The 21,010-nt window shown below is 41.1% G+C and overlaps 1 protein-coding gene across 2 annotated transcripts in view; it reads right to left on the reverse strand.

Annotated features, from left to right (window-relative positions):
• The window catches only part of ADAMTSL1 (ADAMTS like 1), a 527,411-nt gene that overhangs the window by 433,874 nt on the left and 72,527 nt on the right, over nucleotides 1-21,010 (reverse strand). For both annotated transcript variants that reach the window (XM_073636588.1, XM_073636596.1), the window contains exon 2: nucleotides 10,219-10,346. In XM_073636588.1, the coding sequence (XP_073492689.1) occupies nucleotides 10,219-10,346 (128 nt within the window). The remainder of the gene's footprint in view (nucleotides 1-10,218; nucleotides 10,347-21,010) is intronic.

Raw genomic sequence — 21,010 nt, forward strand, 5'->3', positions numbered from 1 at the left:
GGAGAAGCTTGATGAACACTTCATTCATGGACACTGTTTTCTTGCACTTCTTTGTTTAAGTTTGAATCTACTGATCGTATTTTGTTTGGACACTTGATTGTCACAGGATTTGCACTTATTAATTAGGTCTATATTCATGCATGATGCACTTTCAGCATTTTATATAAGGATTGCACTTTTATGTGGATGCACTTTATATATATATATATATATATATATATATATATATATATATATATATATATATATATATATATATATATATATATATATATATATATATATATTTTTACATGTATGTTTTTATTAGCATACTAATTATGGTTTAACATTTTTGCACAATTAGTTTATATTTTATACTCAGTTTATATATATTCATTTTTTTTCAATTCACATTTTTAGCGCGAGCACAATTGATTTTATTTATATTCAAATACACGGAATGAAACGTGGTGAAGTGTTTGCTGCTTTAAATATAGTTGTTTTACTCCTTAGAGGCATTGGTCCACTTGTGGCTCGCAAGAACCCCACCTGTTTGTTTAAAACCAAAGACAAAACAGGCACCCATACCCCGCCAAGCTCTTGCGGCCACTGTTGCAACACTGGTGACCCTTGAGCCAGGGTTGTACGTGAAAGCCTTCTCAATGCACGTTAGGCTCATCTGGCAGGTACCTAACAACACCAGAGGTCTGCTCGGTTTTATCTCTTTTCTTTGATATTCTCCTTGTCCATACCTATCAAACTACAAAGTTGTGTAGACAAACAGCATCTTTCCCCACATTCTCAGTGGCTAGCACCACCCATGCATACCACTGCCTGCAAGTGGTAGTAGGATTGGCCCTAAGCCTCTCCTTATCAGGGTAATCTGATTTAAAGTGTTACTAAACCCACAACAGTAAAAACAATCTGTACATGCAGTAAAGCATGATTGTTATACTCACTGTGGAACCTAAGGGGTTAATTCTGCACATTGTGTAAAAAGGCTGTTTAATCCTGTCTTGTCTGATCCTCCCCTTCTTTTACTGTCCCCAATCCATCTCCTGATAAGACAGAGCCTTTGGAGTCACTCTGCACATGCTCATTTTGGTGTGTATTGCTAGAGACGTTTTTCTTTCCTTGGGAGGGTGCATGTGATCAGCCCAGGGCCAATGAGTACTGTCCAGACAGAGGTTCAGGGGTCATGCAGCCTCAAAGGACAATCAGAGTAGAATGAGAACTCTTCCTACAAGCTTTAACCAGACACTGATAGAAGTCACAAGACTGCTATATAATGCAATTAGAAAAGGTATTAGGTATGTTTATATTTACTAAAATAATTTCATTTCCATGTTCTGTGTACTGTGGAAGAACAGATATAGTGAATGCAGGGTCCTGGGTTTATTAACACTTTAAAGTCCTGTTCCCTTATGAAATGACATTTGGGTGCTGCTACTTCCCACCCACTCAGCTGCAACCATGGTTCCAAGTAAGAGAGAAGAAGATAAAATGTGGCCACCAAGAAAATGACAGCAAACATCATCTATAATGCATACAGATTAGTATTTGATAATCTTAACATCTGCTTCAGACAGCAATTTCAAGCAACAAATGAAAGCATTCAGCGAGCTACTAATACTATCCAGTAAATACAGCAACTGTGCCAAAAGTCAGAAAATTGATCCAGTGTTTTGTGTAACCCTGTGCAGAATAAGCACACAGAACGCTAAACGGAAAAGTATCCTTAAAGATTGCTGTGTAATTTTCATGCTTCCTCTACTTTTTGCATTACATGTAGACAGATTTGAAATTGATCAGTGCTGACCGATATGATAAAATCTGGACTTATTAATTAAACAATTAAGATTTCAGTTTTCTGTAGTCATATCCTCTAGAGATGATTTCCAATGGCTCATTCACAAAAGCATATGCAGGTTCTTGATGGCAGAGCTAGCAGAAGATCCAGCGTAAAATACGCACCTAGAGTACTGGTGGCTAGACACAATTAGACGCATACAATTCTTCTGATGACTTTAAGTGTGGATGTGTATATGCTGAAACACAAGTTAACAAGCATTTACACACAGTAACATGCATATACGTGTACAACCTGCAGGTATGTACAACCCCAGATACAGCCCCGCCCTGCTTTTTTGTACATTGCCAAAGCATATTCTAAAAATAGTGTCCTCAATCGGAATCAGAATCACTTCTGACAGTTTTTGGAGATGCCCCCTTCCCCCCCACAGCACAGAGCAAGTGATTGACAGCCTTAGATGTGCATGCTTCCTTTTGAGACTGTGGAAATGGGGGGTCCATTCCATCCACTCAGGTATCAGATCACACTCAGCTCCCTGCCCCCTGCCTGCTGGAGGCTGAAAAATACCATATGAACTGTGCACTTGGGAGGCTGTGGAGATGAGATTGCTTCATATATGCAGGTACTTATGCAAGGCTGGGTTCACACATGTCCGGTACGAATTTCCCCTCAATTTTCACAGCAAATTTCCAAAAATAGCTGTTCAGCAGTTCAGCTGCCATTTAGATGCAGTTCAAATGCAAATTTTTGGAGCCGGCAACCACCGGCATCTTTGACACTAGCTGGTTGTTATGGAGCAGGTCGGGAAGCCGGCCGCCGGGTCCTTAACAATGGATGACTCATTAGCTGTCAGCAGGGTTCCCTGCTAACAGCGGAATGTAAAAAAAACATTGCCGGCAATAATAAATTGTGAAAAAAACAGCGTGAGGGTCCCCCCCAATCCATACCAGGCCCTTTCGGGTCCAGTACAGATTTTAAGGGGAACCCCACTCCAAAATGTAAAACTCTTAAGCCCCACACAGGAAAGGGGGGGTGAGCGAGTGCCCCCCCTCCTGATCCATAAAAGGTTACATGCCCTTAACATGAGGGTGGGGAGCTTTGGAGTGGGGGAGTGTTGATGGGGACAAGGACCTCTTCCCCGCAACCCTGTCACCTAGTGGCACCGCCCCCTTGTGACATCACTGACCCAGCATGCACCTGTTGATAATGTCACAAAGGGGGTGGTGCCACCAGGTAAAATCACAGGTGGCCCCGCCTCTAAGCTTTTTAAGAGGAGCAGGCAGATGGCGGGAGCCTTCAGCACGAGCTGAGCTTTTTTTTTCTTCTTTTTTCGGGACGGTGGTGGCGGCGGGCATCGTGATTGACGATGGATCTATACCGGGGGACATTCTTTTGTTTTTTTTAATAAAGAAATTGTCAAAATCTCTGTGTTTTTATTTCTTTTTGACACTTTTTTGGTGAATGAGTAGGAGTACAATGTACCCCATACTCATTCACATGAGCAGGGTGTAGGATCTGGGAATCCCCTTGTTAAAGGGGGCTTCCAGATTCTGATAAGCCTCCTGCCCGCAGTCCCCATTGGAGTCAAAGTGCTTTGGGGGTAGGGGGGTGGAGTTTAGAGCCTTAGAATTTATTATCAATTTAACTACTGACAGGTTGTGTGGCTGATTAAATGCAGGTAAGGCACTAAGTGATCTTTATTAAATACAGATTTTTACAAAGTAGATGTCTGTACGTAAAGGGGAAAGCTGTCAAACCTGCAGGTAACCCACAGCAAAAATGTTCAGAATTGTGCAGACAGTTTCAACATATGGTATCTAAAACAGTGCAGGAGAAAATAAACTGTTGTAACCAAGTTCAAGAAAGGACAAATGAGTTAAGACCGATATATATGCATTTTTTTCTGTGAAACCATGAGTTTTACATCTCAGAATCAGTGATGTGTAGAATTAATATCATTTTCATGCTTTTATATACAAATGCCAGCATTGTGAAGGAGGTACATGGTATCTGTGTTTCAACAGAGAAATAACATTGCCAAATAATCTTTCATGGCAATTGCAAAACCTTTTCAGTCCATGGAAAAGAATATCCAAAACATAAGTATAGAAAGAGAAAAAAAAAACAAATGTCTCTATGTGTAAAAACTGCAGAAAACTGGGAACATTAAAAAATGTTTCACACATTTTATTATACTGATCTGATGCAGACGCAGATTTGTGGAAGGGAGACACGGGCCTCAAGCTAAGTGACAAGATTTTACTGGGTTGGGCACACAGTCCATTGATGTCTAATTTAAGCTTTTCTTACATACAGCTTCATTAAATAATGTCTAAGCAAGAATACAGCTGCTAGAGTGAGATACAAGCACAGAAATGTAATAGAAAAAATATAGCAGCGCTAAACTAAACAAACATAAATGAATTAATTATTGATAAATCAGTAGTAAAGTGACAAAAAGTATTGTTTAAACCAAACACAATCCTAATGTAAAAATGACCAGAACTGAAAAAGTCCTTTAGTAGGAAACAAATCGTGCTCAAAGTCCATAAACCAAGTGTAGGTAATAATATATTGAGTGAAGAAAATGAATGAGTCATCCACCGCAACCAAAGTGAAGCAGCCTATTACCTGGCTAGGGCCTTTATGCCAAGATAGGAGAAACCTTTGCCACAGCAGGATCGTAGGGATGTAGTCAGCACTACTTTAACTGGCAATTACGCGGCAACACTGTACCCAAATGAAATTCATATAATTTTTTCACACAAATAGAGATTTCTTTTGGTGGTATTTTTTGCCCATCCAGGTTGTGGGCGGGCGGGTATCCGGGCTCCTATGGGTGGTGGGCAGCAGTCGAGTTGCAGGCTCCTACAGGCGGCGGACAGCGGGCGGGCTGCGGGCGGGCTGCGGGCTCCTACAGGCGGCGGGCTCTTATGGGCGGCAGGCAGCACGCTCCTATAGGCTGTGGGCCCTAGCCGGGTAATAGGCTGCAGGCTCTTATAGCATGCCTTAGGGTAAGCGTGCATTTTGTGTGGTGCTTCACTTTGGTTGTGGTGGATGACTCATTCATTTTCTTCACTCAATATATTATTACCTACACTTGGTTTATGGACTTTGAGCACGATTTGTTTCCTACTAACGGATATTTTCAATTCTGAACGTTTTTACATTAGGATTGTGTTTGGTTTAAACAATACTTTTTGTCACTTTACTACTGATTTATCAATAATTAATTCATTTCTTGGATTTTTACTGTTATCCAGGGCTATTGAGGTGGAGCGTGATGTCACTACTCCCTTTCTCCACCTTGTCCAATCAGAGAGCGCTTTGCATTCATTCATGGCATGCAAAGCATTCTCTGATTGCCCCCCCTGACAAGCAGCCAACTTCCTGTGTTCAGAATGCAGCAGGCCAGCCACTCAGCACAGGACCTAGAAGTCAGTGGAGATCACTGGAGCAGCATTGCCTATTATAGTTATTTCCAGCTTCCAGGGGCCTTAGCCAAGAATGGCATATACATAGTTACAATGGTCCAAGCTGGAACAATGTAATTATGTAGAAAATATGCATACCTGGAAATCTTCTTTAACATTGCCAGCGGTCAATTTACTACATGCTGCCATGGTTGTGGTGTAGCACAGAAAAATTTATATAACAGGTTGCGTTTGGCAGGCAGTACTGCCACCAAGTGTGAGCCATTTATGTGTATGGGGCCATTACACAACTGTGCTGCAACTGTAATATTCGCTGTCGTGGTGCAGTGCTGCAGGCTTTTAATGGTTAACACAGGTGGTGAGGAGGCTCTGATCCACTTGTCAAAGGCCTCCAAAAAGGGATCCACTACACATCACTTTTCTGAGGGGGCAGAAAACACAATCGCACAAGTAAACCAGGCCTTAGTAATGTACAATACAGCTGACTTACCTTTATTCTTCTGTACTGGAGTAAACAGTAAGGGCTCATTCATACTGCCGATTATGGCAGGTCTACAAACTGCAAATCAGCAGATTCTTTCAGCTGAAATCACCTGTGTTTATATTCAGCTTAAGTCGCTCTGCCCGTGTAAAAGAATAACAAGTTCACTGCAGGCGAGGCTGTCCATGGGTAAATGCACATGCAAAGGGTACCTGCAGCTAGGGAGGGATCATCAACGCTGGATGCAGAAAGATATCCACCCCTAACCAACAGTAACTGCTGTATGTGTGGACACATGTGAACTCCTCTCAGGCTGTCATGAATTTATACAGGCTGAGCAGCCACCACTCAGTGGCATTTGCATACACCTGTGATGCCAACCGCAAGCATCTCTTTATTCTTGTTGCTGGAATTCAGTGTATGTGCCTAATTGCCTGTATGAGGTCTAACTTAAAGCTAAGTTCCAACTTTCTTTTCACTAGTACAGAAATCCCAGCATAGACCAGCATAGATTATACCTCTGCACCATGCTGCTCTGCTGTCTGCAGATCCCTTGATATTCTGGGTTTAGTTGTGGCTTTGTATCATGTAACACTGTATATCCTGCTGATAGACTCTGTCCCTTCCACAGCCACTTCCTGCAGAAGTTAAAGTCTGTAACACTCTCGTTTGTAGGCTTTCAGACTCTGCAAATGATGTAACTTCCTTCACAGCTCTGATGGTGGGTGGGATTGAATACATCCTAATTAGCATTCAATCTCGCCCAGTCGCACCTACAGAAATAGTCCAAACCTTCCAAGTTTCGTCTCACAGATCACAGCATTATTCAAGAAGGAAACACCTTCCTACACAGCCTGTTCTGAAAACTAGTTGTGCTGCTGCTGGGCAGGATTGAATGGATCACAATTAGAATTCAATCCTGCCCAGTTATACATGCCGACCAGTGTGAACAGGGAAAGTCCCACCTTCATAATAACCTCCCATAGCCTTTCCTCTGTAGTCTTGGAGTAAGCCATTATTCTTTGGCATGCTGCAAGACAGGAATGACACAGGAGGAGCTACAGAGGCTCAAAGGGTCATGGAACATGTAGTATCAGGACTGGAAAAGGAAGGAAACAGGAAGTCAGATCACTTAGAAATTCAGCCAGGAGAAGGAGTGACATCACAGACACAGATACCTGCTGTATACACCAAAAGGTGGTAGGTTACACACATACTGACAGTGGAGTTGTGACTCATTTACATGCACAATCCTGTTTTGGGGAGGAAAAGTTTGAGTTCTTCTTTAAATTCAAACTAAAGACAAAACTTTTTTTTTCCTTTGTATAGAGTAAGGGATGGTTTTACCCGTTAGTTTAACCACTTGCTAATTAGGCTCATACAGGGACAATCACGTACCTGTAAGTCGGCACTCTCTTCCCGGGTCAGTGTGCTTGAGCCCCCCCCGGCTGACTCACGCTGTGCTTGGACACAGCGGGATTTTGACAACAGGTTTAAGCCAATGATTCATTGCCGAGACTTACTGATCGCCTGTGTCCAATCACAGCCCAGAGTCCACAGGGCTCTGTACAGGGGGGAACGATACTTGGTAAAAAGCAGCCCATATTACACACACATTAATGCTTGTTAGGCACACACTTAACCCCTTGATTATCCTGAGATGTTAACCTCTTCCCAGCCAATGTCATTAGTACAGTGGCAGTGTATAGTATTAGCTCTAATCACTGTATTAGTGTCACTGGTCATGTCAGTTAGTCAGTTGGTGTACCTCCCAGCCACTAACAGTTAGTGCCAGATTGTCCGCCACACTATCATGCCCCGTACACACGGTCGGACTTTGTTCGGACATTCCGACAACGAAATCCTAGGATTTTTTCCGACGGATGTTGGCCCAAACTTGTCTTGCATACACGGTCACACAAAGTTGTTGGAAAATTCGATCGTTCTAAACGCGGTGACGTAAAACACGTACATAGGGACTATAAACGGGGCAGTGGCCAATAGCTTTTATCTCTTTATTTATTCTGAGCATGCGTGGCACTTTGTCCGTCGGATTTGTGTACACACGATCGGAATTTCCGACAACGGATTTTGTTGTCGAAAAATTTTATATCCTGCTCTCAAACTTTGTGTGTCGGAAAATCCGATGGAAAATGTGTGATGGAGCCTACACACGGTCAGAATTTCCGACAACAAGATCCTATCACACATTTTCCATCGGAAAATCAGACCGTGTGTACAGGGCATATCAGTCCCACTATAAGTCGCTGATCACCGCCATTACTAGTATAAAATAAATAAATAAATAAAAAGTCCAGTATACATACCATAGTTTGTAGGCACTAAACCAAACCAATCAATACAAACTTATTGGGATTTTTTTATCAAATACATGCAGCAGAATACATTTTGGCCTAAATGTATGAAGAAATTACATTTTTTAAAACTTTTTTTTATTGGATATGTAAAAGAAAGTAGAAAAATATTGTTTTTTTTGTTTTTTTAAATGTTAGGTCTTTTTTTGTGTATATAATAAAAAAATAAAAACCCAGTGGTGTTCAAATACCACCAAAAGAAAGCTATATTTTTGTGAAAATAATAATATAAATGTCATTTGGGTACAGAGTTGCATGACTGCACAATTACCAGTCAAAGTAGCACAGTGTTAAATAGAAAAAAAAGACCTGGTTATGAAGGGGATAAAACCTTCCAGTGGTCAAGTTGTTAATTTTTGCCATCTGTGTCCCTTTGGGGAGAGCTCTCTTCACTTCCTAACCCACTGCCAAAAGAGGAAGTGAGAGGAAATTCCTGGTTGTCACCAGGGTCTACAAAACTAGTGTCCCCATTGGAAGATTTCCCCTCTGTTACCTTTCTGAGGACAACCCAAAATTTGAATTTTTCTTTTAGCTTTCACTTTCAGTGATAATAGTAGATAGGACAAATAGAGAGGGTGAATCTCCCCAACAGAGACACAGACGACAATAAAAACCTGACAAAATTTGTTTGGGGAAGAAGCCCTCTGGGAATATGTTTTGCTTTATATATTTAAAAGGAACAAAATCGTTTTTTTTTTTTGTTTTATTTTACCTTTATTTTTACAGACAGAAGCAGGTTTTGATATGAATTTGCAGCCGCATGCTTAAACCAATCAAATGTATGCACTGAACACTCTTCATACTTTGCATGCCCAGTACTAATATTTCCAGGAAGGTGTGCACAGTGCTACTGTTTGCAAAGAGGACTTGGGTTTAACAAAATGTTAGATATGGAGGTGTAAATGTACATCGAAAAAAAAGTGACCCTCTTTTCCAAATAAACAACAGTTAGGCTGGATGAGAGCCCAACCTGTAATTCGGGATGAGTTGAGTGATTTGAGCTATAATAATTTTGCTGCATAGTTACATATTTTACCGTTGGCAAAATTTAGCTTGTGACAGAAACTCTTTTGCACTGAACTGCTAAAATTTGCATAGGGTAATTTTGTTTTTTTTAATTTCTGGGTTTATTTATACTGTAAATGTTACCATGTATAATTCACAAAACTTTCACCAAGGATTTACACATTTTTCTACTTGGTTTCAATTGGCAAACAGCTACATACACCGATGCAATACATATGAGCGAGCTGTTTTACCTGCTAAAGAATTTGTAATTTTTGTCTATTCAGTCCTGAGATTCACACATTCACAAAGCTATGGCACATAGGTCAGCCCTGTCCGTCAAGGCAAGAGCTCAGACTTTATTCTGCCGCAGTTCAGCAAAACTTATGCCGCGTACACATGATCGGAATTTCGGCCCGCAAAAGACCGAAGAGAGCTTTTCGGCGGAAAATGCAACCGTATGTATGCTCCATCGGACTTTTGCTGGCTGAATTCCAGCCAGCAAAAGACTGAGGAAAAAGCTTCTATCCGAAAATGCGATCGTCTGTGGCAATTTCGACGAGCAAAATTCCTACGCATGCTCGGAAACAATTCGACGCATACTCGGAAGCATTGAACTTCACCGCGCTCTTGACGCTCGTAAGTTCAGCGAACTTTTGCGTGACCGTGTGTATGCAAGGCAAACTTGAGTGGAATCCCATTGGAAAAGCCGCCATATCTTTTTCCGATGGGAAATCTGCTCGTGTGCACGCGGCATAACAAGTCTCCTCCCAACCCCCAACTTGTGACTGTACTGTCAAAGGAACTGCAGCAGACTAATGAACTTATCTCACATCACTCTGTTCTCCCCTCCTACCAGCATGTTTCTTGTACTGCAGCACAGTTGACTTGGCTTGTGTATTGCTTCTCCCTCCTACACTCTGAGTTCTGCTTTACAGGGACTGTCAGAGGCTGATACCAAATCAAATTCAAGTACTAACTGCTCACATTTAAAAAAAAATACATCTAAAGATGTATTAATGCACCCAGAGCTGCATTATTTTATGTCTTTTATATTTGCCTGGATTTCAGCTTTGATTGTAAAACCAATTTAGGAATAACTAGTATTTAACAAAGTTCACAACTTACTTGCTACTAAGGCATCGTCTTAAAGAATATGAAGCTCCACCACCACATGTCCTTGAACATTCACTCCATGATCCCCAAGCGTCCCATAATGTGTCACGATCTTCTTCGGAACGAGCTGTTCGAGAGCTCTATAAGAAAGAAAGGTTAAAATAAGACCCTCTGTATATTATTTACTGCATTTTAATGCCATGAAAACTTGGTACATTTACGCCACATTCCCACTTGTGAATGGGCCTGACACCAATTATGTGCAAGAACCCAAGGGGGTTCTTGGTAGTTAGCTGCGGGAGGCAGACCCATTGAAAGCAATGGGAGGCTGCTGGCTCCTGCAGCTAATCATAGTAGCTCGGTCCAGAGAAGATCACTGCATCACTGCATGAGCGATCACATGCGAGCAGCTGTGATTAGCTGCAGGAGCCTCCCATTGCTTTCAATGGGTCTCCCTCCAGCAGCTACTAACCAAGACCTCCCGTTAGTGGTTTTTGCATGCAATTGGTGTTGGGCCCATTCGCAAGCATGAATGTTGCCCGAACTGATTACATGCAAAAACCCCAGCAGTGGTTCCTAGCGATTAGCTGAGGCAAGGTACACCCATTGAAACAATGAGAGGCTGCCGGTTCCCACAGCTAGTCATGGCTGTTCAGTCCAGAGATGATCATTACACCACTGCATGAACCATTACATGCAAACAGCTGCAATTAGCTGTGGGAGACAGCAGCCTCTCATTGCTTTCAATGGGTCTGCCACCTGCAGCTACTCGCAAGGAACTCCTGTTGGGATTCTTGCATGTAATTTGTTGTCGGGCCCATTCATAAGTACTGTATGAATGTGGCCTAATAAAGCAATGAGTCTTCCTGGTACGTGTGTTTTTTATCACAGCCATTGATTCACCTGCAATGAATGTTTGATAAATGTTACATTCACCACTCTACAGTATAAATATGCCACTAAGACTTACAGTACCTTGAAAAAGTATTCATATCCCATGAAATTTTCCACATTTTGTCATGTTACAACCAAAAACTTAAATGTATTTTATTGGGATTTTATGTGATAGACCAACACAAAGTGGCACATAATTGTGAAGTGGAAGGAAAATGATAAATGGTTTTCAACATTTTTTACAAATAAATATCTGAAAAGTGTGGCGTGCATTTGTATTCAATCCCCATGTGTCAATACTTTGTAGAACCACCTTTCACTGAAATTACAGCTGTAAGTCTTTTTGGGGATGTCTCTACCAGCTTTGCACATCTAGAGAGTGACATTTTTGCCCATTACTCAAGCTCTGTCAGATTGGATGGAGAGTGTCTGTGAACAGCAACTTTGACTGGGCCATTCTAACACATGAATATGCTTTGATCTAAACCATTCCATTGTAGCTCTGGATGTATGTTTAGAGTCTTTGTCCTGCTGGTAGGTGAACCTCTGCCCTAGTCTCAAGTCTTTTGCAAACTCTAACAGGTTTTATTTTAAGATTGCCCATATTTGGCTCCATCCATCTTCCCATCAACTCTGACCAGTTTCCCTGTCCCTGCTGAAGAAAAGCATCCCCACAACATGATGCTGCCCCCACCATGTTTTACGGTGGGGATGGTGTGTTCAGAGTGATGCGCAGTGTTTGTTTTCCGCCACACATAGCGTTTTGCTTTTTGGCCAAAAAGTTACATTTTGGTCTCATCTGACCAGAGCACCTTCTTCACATGTTTGCTGTGTACCCCACCTGGCTTCTCGCAAACTGCAAACGGGACTTCTTATGGCTTTCTTTCAACAATGGCTTTCTTCTTGCCACTCTTCCATAAAGGCCAGATTTGTGGAGTGCACGACTAATAGTTGTCCTGTGGACATATTCTCCTACCTGTGCTGTGAATCTCTGCATGGGCCTCCAGAGTTACCATGGGTTGGTAGGTTTGCAGTTGTGCCATACTCTTTCTATTTTCAGATGATGGATTGAACAATGCTCCGTGAGATGTTCAAAGCTTGGGATCATTTTTTATCATCTAACCTTGCTTTAAACTTCTCCACAACTTTATCCCTGATCTGTCTGGTGTATTTCTTGGCCTTCATGATGCTGTTTGTTCACCAAGGTTCTCTAACAAACCTCTGAGGGCTTCACAGAACAGCTGTATTTATACTGAGATTAAATTACACACAGGTGAACTCTATTGATTAATTAGGTGACTTCTAAAGGTTTCACTAGATTTTAGTTAGGAGTATCACAGTAAAGGGGGTTGAATACAAATGCACGCCACACTTTTCACATATTTATTTGTAAAAAAAAATTGAAAACCATTTATCATTTTCATTCCACTTCACAATTATGTGCCACTTTGTATTGGTCTATCACATAAAATCCCAATAAAATACATTTACGTTTTTGGTTATAACATGACAAAATGTGGAACATTTCAAGGGCTATGAATACTTTTTCAAGGCACTGTAAATGCAAAAAATATAACCCCTTCTATCTACCAGTTTCAGCAGCTGGATCTTCTAGTTTTTATTGGAGTATAAGTTATACCGTTTAGTAAAAGCATTGACAATAACCTAATTCAAGTGTGTTTTCATTTACATTATAAGCAGAACTAAAAAAAAAAAAAAAAAAAAATACAATTAGAACTGTCAAATAACCTCACTCTCCAGGGCAAGAAAACGACCCATGAAATTCAACAGTCTTTGTACAATTTATAGTCTTTATTTTTACATACATCCAAGGGGATCATTTGGGAAATATATACACACACATAATTAGCCTTTAATTTTGCTATTGCAAATAAACTCTTTCTAATTGCAGCAGGAAACCTGGTACCCCATCAGTTTTATGCAGCAATAATGACTGGATCTATTTTAGTCTTCTAAAAAAAAAAAAAAAAGAAGCAACAGGATGGGTGGATGAGCACAAAGGTGTTTATCCAGTGCGGTAATGAAATCACCTCCTGTGTTGCTAATCCAAGAGTAAATGTGCATATATCACATGATGCTATTTCCAGATCCAAATGCAGTATGTTGGCTTTTAAAGCTTCATCGTTTTAACAGCAGTAAAAAACATGGCATACTGTATGTGCCACAAGCTATCTTATGTTTCTTAGATGCAACAAAATAAGGCTTAGGAAAGCACAATTCTTAAGAAAAAGTGCTTTTTCATAGTCGACACACTTTTTTTATACTAGTATAGCAAAAGTAATGCATGTAAAATTACCTAATAAAAAAAAAATCACTTAGCTTTATCTTATGAATGCGTGCAGATGGTTAAGTCTGCCTGCTAGGCGGCAATCATAGTTAGCTAACTTAGCAGGTAATAAATAAGTATTAAAGGTTGGAAGAATAGGGCTTATTGCCAAGAAAGCATTAATAGTTACTATAATCAAAAGCCAGATAGCTTACACAGTGTAATGTTGTCTTGCCTGTTCTGAACTACAAAGCAGATAGAGTGAGATGACTATAAATCAGCTTGAGCTAACCAAAAAGAGAATAAAACTTTATAACTTTCCCAGTACAATAATGGGAAACTGTGACAGCCAGTTCACCAGATCTTACCTGCACCCTTACATGAAAAATAGATTGTAGAACTTATACATTTGGTATCAGGGTGTGAAATGGCAAATGTGAAGGACCCATATCTTTTTTAATCTACTAAATTGATTTGCTTATTGCATTTTTTTGTTTTTGTTTTGTCACAACTGCTATAATAGAAAATTAAGACTTTGAATAAAACAGGTTGTTGATGCAATGTCTACAACAACTACAGATCTGTTTCCGTGACACCAATTAGGTTTTAGGTACATATTGATTTATAAAGCGAAAGTAAAGACATAATCTAACTAACTCTAAAGCTACTCTCAGCCACATTTTAAGCCTAAATTTTCTAGCCCTGTAAAGAAAAAAATCATTATAATTTATTCAGAGGCCACTCTGCTCCGGTCTCCAGCGGCGTCCGTGTGCAGGAGGAAGCCGACAACGGCTGGGAAATACCTGGGAAGTGATATCACCCATAGACTTACTATGGGGCTTCTGTTGCCGGCTGCCTCTTCTACACACTGAAGCTACCCCTAATAGCTCAGCCTAGGACTGGACTGGGTAAGTATAGTGATTTTTTTCTTTACAGGGCTAGATAGGTTAGGCATAGAATGTGGCTGAAATTAGGTCTAGAGTTAGTTAGCTTTTACCTTTACTTCCACTTTAAAGCGGAGTTCCACCCTAAAGTGGAACTTCCGCTCATTGGATTCCTCCCCCCCTCCAGTGTCACAATTGGCACCTTTCAGGGGGGGGGGGTGCAGACACCTGTATAATACAGGTATCTGCACCCACTTCCGGGAATAGCTAGCTGCAGCTAGCCGCAAAATGCCCACCCACCCCCGTTGTGTTGTGGGAAATACACAGTTCCCACAACACAACGGGGACCAGTGTAGACGCGCAGCGCGACTCGCGCATGCGCAGTAGGGAACCGGCAGTGAAGCCGCAACGCTTCACTTCCTGATTCCCTCATTGAGAATGGCTGCGGCAGCACCCGAGGATCGAGGGACAGTTCGGTCTCGTGTGCCGACATCGCTGGACCCCAGGACAGGTGAGTGTCCTTATTTTAAAAGTCAGCAGCTGCAGTATTTGCAGCTGCTGACATCTAAAAAAAATTTTTTCGTGAAACTCCGCTTTAAGGAACAGAGGACCTTTTGGAAATATTTGGCTATAGGCTTATATTGTGCATGTAATTAATTATTTAAATCCATTTTTCCCATTAAACCTGGAGGTTCGATTACCTATCATTCCATTATGTTAATGGAATAACTTTTATGGTGAATGTAACTGATGTACCAATGTAATCCAATGAGCGGAAGTTCCACTTTAGGGTGGAACTCCGCTTTAAAGTGGAAGTAAAGGTAAAAGCTAACTAACTCTAGATCTAATTTCAGCCACATTCTATGCCTAACCTATCTAGCCCTGTAAAGAAAAAAATCACTATACTTACCCAGTCCAGTCCCAGGCTGAGCTTTTATATATTCATGTACCTCATTATTCTACTAGTGATGAATCATCCATAAAGCAATGTCAGTCAGAAAAACTGATTAATCACTGTTATGTTTGTTACTGTCCTGACAGATAATGCTGTAAAATATGCTGGAAATAAATCGTAGGGAGGTTAGCAACAAACTACTTAAAGCGTTAAACCCAAAAGCAAAAAATGTATTTTATTGCTGCTTACCAATTCTAAGATGGCTGCATTTTTCTTTTTAGTGTTTTTTTTTTTTTTTATTTTCACCTGGTGAGTTGCTTTAACAGACCAAGTTGTCCAGCAAAAGTGGCAGTAATGCCGTGTACACATGGGCAGACTTTTCAGCATCAAAGGTCCGACGGTCTTTCCGACGGACTTTCGACAGAGTTACGACGGACTTTTGAATGACCAGACTTGCCCACACACAAACGGACTAAAGTCCGTTCAAAAGTCCGCTTGTTTAAATGTGACGACGTACGAAGGGACTAGAATAAGGAAGTTCATAGGCAGTAGCCAATAGCTGCCCTTGCGTCCTTTTTTGTCTGCGGACTAGCATACAGACTAACTGATTTTTCGACCGGACTCGAGTCAGTCGGAAAGATTTGAAATATGTTCCAAATCTAAAGTCCATTTGATTTTCGACAGGAAAGGTCTGCTGAAGGTCCGATGAAGCCCACACACGGTGGAATTGTCCAGAAGATTTGTTCCGTCGGACCAGTCTGGTCGAAAAGTCCGGTCGTGTGTACACGGCATTAGAGGTTTGAGATAAACCATTTAAAACTGTTGCCATAACTGCCAAAAAGTGTTAGCTGGAGTTCGAGTTTAATTTGTTAGTCACATCCATATAAATTTGCTAGTGTATCTCTCCTGTGATTGACAATGCTACTGTCCAAGGGTATCTCCATTGCTCCTCTATCCAGAGAGGAGACATCCTGGGGCAGAAAGAGTGTTACTGGCCAGATCACCAGGTGAAAATAAAGGGAAACATAGCCTAAAAAAAGAAACTAATGCAGTCACCAAATTTAAGAACCGGTAAACTACAATATAATTCATTTTAGTTTTGGGGCTTATTACCGCTTTAATTTTTAGGTATTTCTCTTAGCTGCCTGTGTGGTTCTCAAACCATTTTGCTTAGTGGTTTCTGTCCAATCGATGACAAACACCAGTTTGAAATATTGATAGCCACGCAACTGGTAAAATACATCTAAAAAAAAAAGTATTTTCGTTAGTATTGGATGGAGTAAGGCAGGGGTTGGCAACCTATGGCCCGCTGGGTGCACTCTGGCTGGCCACCGCTAAATGTCCGGCTGATCAGTGCACGTGATGAATACAGCTAAGAAGCCACTCGGCTGTTATTGGAAGCAGCGGGAGGAGATGTCCCCCCCAACCACCACCTTCCGCGGCTCGCCCGGGCTCTCCCGTCCCACTGGGAGGCCCGAGCGTCCAGCCGGTACATCTGCCAGTTGGCCGGAGACCCGAATAAAGCCCGAATCGGCTTTGATCGGGTCTCGGATTTAGTAACCAGTTTACAGAAAACTTATAGGCACCAAATTTTTAAAAATGACAGCATTCCAAGCAGCCAAACTTGGCGTTTTGAATGCTTTTAAGTGCAAAGGAGGGATTCGGGGTCCCAGTTATAGACCCCAGATCTCTCCATAAAGAGTACCTGTCACTGCCTATTACTGTCACAAGGGATGTTTACATTCCTTCTGCCAACAATAAAAGTGATCAGAAAATTATTTTTCAAAGGGACAGTGTAAAAATAGAATCAAATATATGAGATTTTTTTTTTACGTGCCCCATCCCTCCAGGATTACACAGCTGGGGAGGCTGTGTAATATTCAGGGGGGCTGTGTAATATGCAAGGGGGGCTGTGTAATATGCAAGGTGGGCTGTGTGATGTGCAGAAGGGGCTGTGTGATATGCAGGGTGGGATGTGTGATGTGCAGGGAACACTGTGTAATATGCAGGGGGGCTGTGTAATGTAAAGGGGTCCAGAGGTGCGGGTCTGTGTAATGTAAAAGGGTCCAGAGATGCCGGGCTGTGTAATGTAAAGGGGGCCAGAGGCCAGAGGTGCAGGGGCTGTGTAATATAAAGAGGTCCAGAGGTGCAGGGGTCTGTGTAATGTAAAGGGGCCAGAGATGCAGGGCTATGTAATGTTAAGGGGGCCAGAGGTGCAGGGGCTGTGTAATGTTATCTTCGTTTATTAGCAGGTGAATGCAGCCCTCCATGCATTCACATGCATTGAATCCAGCCCGTAAGTGGAAAAAGGTTGCTGACCACTGGAGTAAGGAATGGTTTAAACCCCTTTCACCTTTTTCTCTTAATCATTAGATGAAGGAGTGGAGGACTGGATTCCTGTTTTTGGGTTTGATGTGCCAGTTGAATATTAAATGTCTGGTGGTAGGCAGCTTTTAAGTATACAAGAGTCATAGTGTTTTGTTAAATGATTATGGGAAGGAGAGTGCAACTTTGTTTTATAGTCTAGAAAAGGTTTATTTGGCATATATGACTAATACACTGTTTCTGGAATAAAAAAATAGTGTGGTGTTCATCATAATCCTTTTTTCTTTCTGTGTCCCATTTAATTCCAGTAAGATACAATCCTTCCAAAATGAGTGAAGACAGTTGTCAGGTGAACCTGTGTCCCCTCGCTTTCTCTTCTGGTGAAAATGTCACATTTTGGAACTCCCCTTACTTTCTGTTTCACCAACAATGGTAACCAGGACTATTAATGAAGATCAATCTCCCAAGTGAGGGCAAAGACAGCTATAAAGTTTTGTAAGTTTTTTTTATCCCCTCCCTACTCTATCCAAAGCTAAAACAAGTTTTGATTCTAGATATGTTTATTCAAAACTGAAAAAGACAATATGCAAAGACTACCTGTAACAAGCAATATGGCTTCTATAAACAGTAATTAAATACAGTGGTGGCCTATCCATAAGGGGCGCGCGGCACCGCGCCCCCTATCCATGCACCCGGCGCCAGATGCATGGATTCCAATGTGTTTTTTTAGACGTACATGATTAGAGCCAGAGGCTCTAATAGGCTTCAAAATAGGATGGGCTTGGGAGGCAAAGCACTGTGCTCCGAGTCCACCCAGTTGTGTGACAGTAGCGAATGAATATTCACTATTATAACACTGATTCTCCTCCCGGCCAATTCGTTTCCCGAATGGTTAAAATGAGAAGCTACGTTGGCCGCCTGGGGGAGGAGAATGGGACGTGAGGAGTGGAGACGCAGGGGAAGCTAGCCAGCCGCCTGTCCATCGCCTGACGGGATATCTGGGGTAAGTGTTTTGGCCGAGTGATCGACTGACCAGGGGGGTAGGTGCGGGTGACTCGAATGGGGGAGTGGCTGGCTGTGCACTGTTTGCCGCCCCCCCCCCCCAATACCACCGGCCGCCACTGATTAAATATGTGAAATGTTATTTCTAAATAGTTGAGCTATTAGATCGATGTTATAGCACTTTGCTTTGACGCTTTAACAAAATGATGGAATGTTTTTATATAAAAATATATGAATCACATATTCTCCTTCAGGTAGGCCTGCAGGTTAAATGTGAAAAACAGGCATCTGGTTTTCTGAAAACTATTGAGTAGTGAGTCATATTTTGTGAAAATCCTATTTAAGTCCCTTTTTTCTTCTGTAAAAGTGTATTAAACATATGCTGTACAATTTATGATTAGGGAACCATAAGAGGTCCTTCTCTTGAGAAGTATTGCTATATAGGAAGTAAAAATCTGAGTGTCGGATAGAATGATCAATCAACCATATAGTTGTGGAATACCATATTAAAGTGACAAAGCTCTTTCAATGATTTGAATGAGTTAAACACATACAGGTTTTTGAATGTATTTCCCCCCCTTTTAAGTTCTGCATATGTAAGATTATATTTTAGCAACTGTGCATCTGGAATATTAGTTAGCTAGTCAGAGCAACACTCAAAGTCCTGAAAATATATAAAATAACTATCATGTCCTCAGAGCTCAGCCTTTATAGAGATCTGCTTTAAAGAGAACTTATCACCACATTTTGCACTGTCCACTATACAACTGTTTGTAATCTGGGCAAGATGTACTTACATTAGATCTCTCTACTACAGCCATGTGAGCTGTCTAAGCAGATATAATATCACTGTTAATCTAGAAGAAAATTGACACTTGCTGGAGTGTCGGATCCAAAGCTGGCCATACATTATACAAATTTTTTGTTCAATTTCCTTTAGATTTACCTTCAACCATGTAGTGCCTGATTGCATACACATTAAAAGTGTTTAGGTTTGACCTCATTTTATATGGTTTTGCTAAATCCAAAGGAAAATTGTACAAGAAATTGTAAAACCAGCCTTACACTTACAAAATGCCTGCAACCTTTCCCCTATAAATAGAGAGGGTATATCTCCCCAGGGAGATCACAAACAGCAATAAAACCTGACAAGGGTTTTGATCCTTACAAATTCAACACAGTGAAGATCATTTGCAACAGACAAGACATCAAATGTCAATTTAACTTCTTATTTATCTTTAGGAAAAATCTGCAGACCTTCAATTACTTTCTAAAAATGTCCCAAAAGCAGTTATCTCTTCAAAAAGATGACACATTAATGGATAATGGGTATTTTTTTAAAGCAATTCAATATAATATAGTCATTATTCTGTGCACTAAATATAAATCATGTTCTAACGCTTATATATGTGATGTATTCATGGAAGAAGTTTGAATCCTTTATGTATTTTTTTGGGCAAGACAACCACTTCTATTAACACAGATCTGGGATTTCACACACATATATAATATAATATAATAGTTACATAGTTACATTGTCAGGTACAGTTAGTCAGGTTGAAAAAAGACACAAGTCCATCTAGTTCAACCACAAAAAACAAAACAACCAACCAAAAATCCAGAGGAAGGCGAAAAAACTCCAGCAAAGCAAGAACCAATTTGCTACTGCAGGGGAAAAAATTCCTTCCTGAATCCCCGAGAGGCAATCGGATTTTCTCTGAATCAACTTTACCTATAAAGGTTAGTACCCAGTTATATTATGTACATTTAGGAAATCGACTGAGCTTGCCAGAACCACCTCTGGAGGGAATCTATTCCACATTTTCACAGCTCTTAATGTGAAGAAACCTTTCCGTATTTGGAGATGAAATCTTTTTTCCTCTAGACGTAAAGAGTGCCCCCTTGTCCTCTGTGATGACCTTAAAGTAAATAATTCAACACCAAGTTCACTATATGGACCACTTATGTATTTGTACATGTTGATCATATCCCCCTTAATTTCCTCTTCTCAAGAGGGAATAGGTTCAGTTCCTTTAATCTTTCCCCATAGCTGAGCTCTTCCATGCCTCGTATCAGTTTGGTTGCCCTTCTCTGCACTTTCTCCAGTTCCCCGATATCCTTTTTGAGAACTGGTGCCCAAAACTGAACTGCATATTCCAGATGAGGTCTTACTAATGATTTGTACAGGGGCAAAATGATATCTCTCTCTCTCTGGAGTTATGTATTTGTACATGTTGATCATATCCCCCTTAATTTCCTCTTCTCAAGAGGGAATAGGTTCAGTTCCTTTAATCTTTCCCCATAGCTGAGCTCCTCCATGCCTCGTATCAGTTTGGTTGCCCTTCTCTGCACTTTCTCCAGTTCCCCGATATCCTTTTTGAGAACTGGTGCCCAAAACTGAACTGCATATTCCAGATGAGGTCTTACTAATGATTTGTACAGGGGCAAAATGATATCTCTCTCTCTCTGGAGTCCAGACTTGCCGAATGTTGGGAGACATTTGCCGGTTCAAAAAAA

This window comes from Aquarana catesbeiana, linkage group LG01, assembly GCF_042186555.1.
Source record: "Aquarana catesbeiana isolate 2022-GZ linkage group LG01, ASM4218655v1, whole genome shotgun sequence".
Classification (NCBI taxonomy): domain Eukaryota; kingdom Metazoa; phylum Chordata; class Amphibia; order Anura; family Ranidae; genus Aquarana; species Aquarana catesbeiana.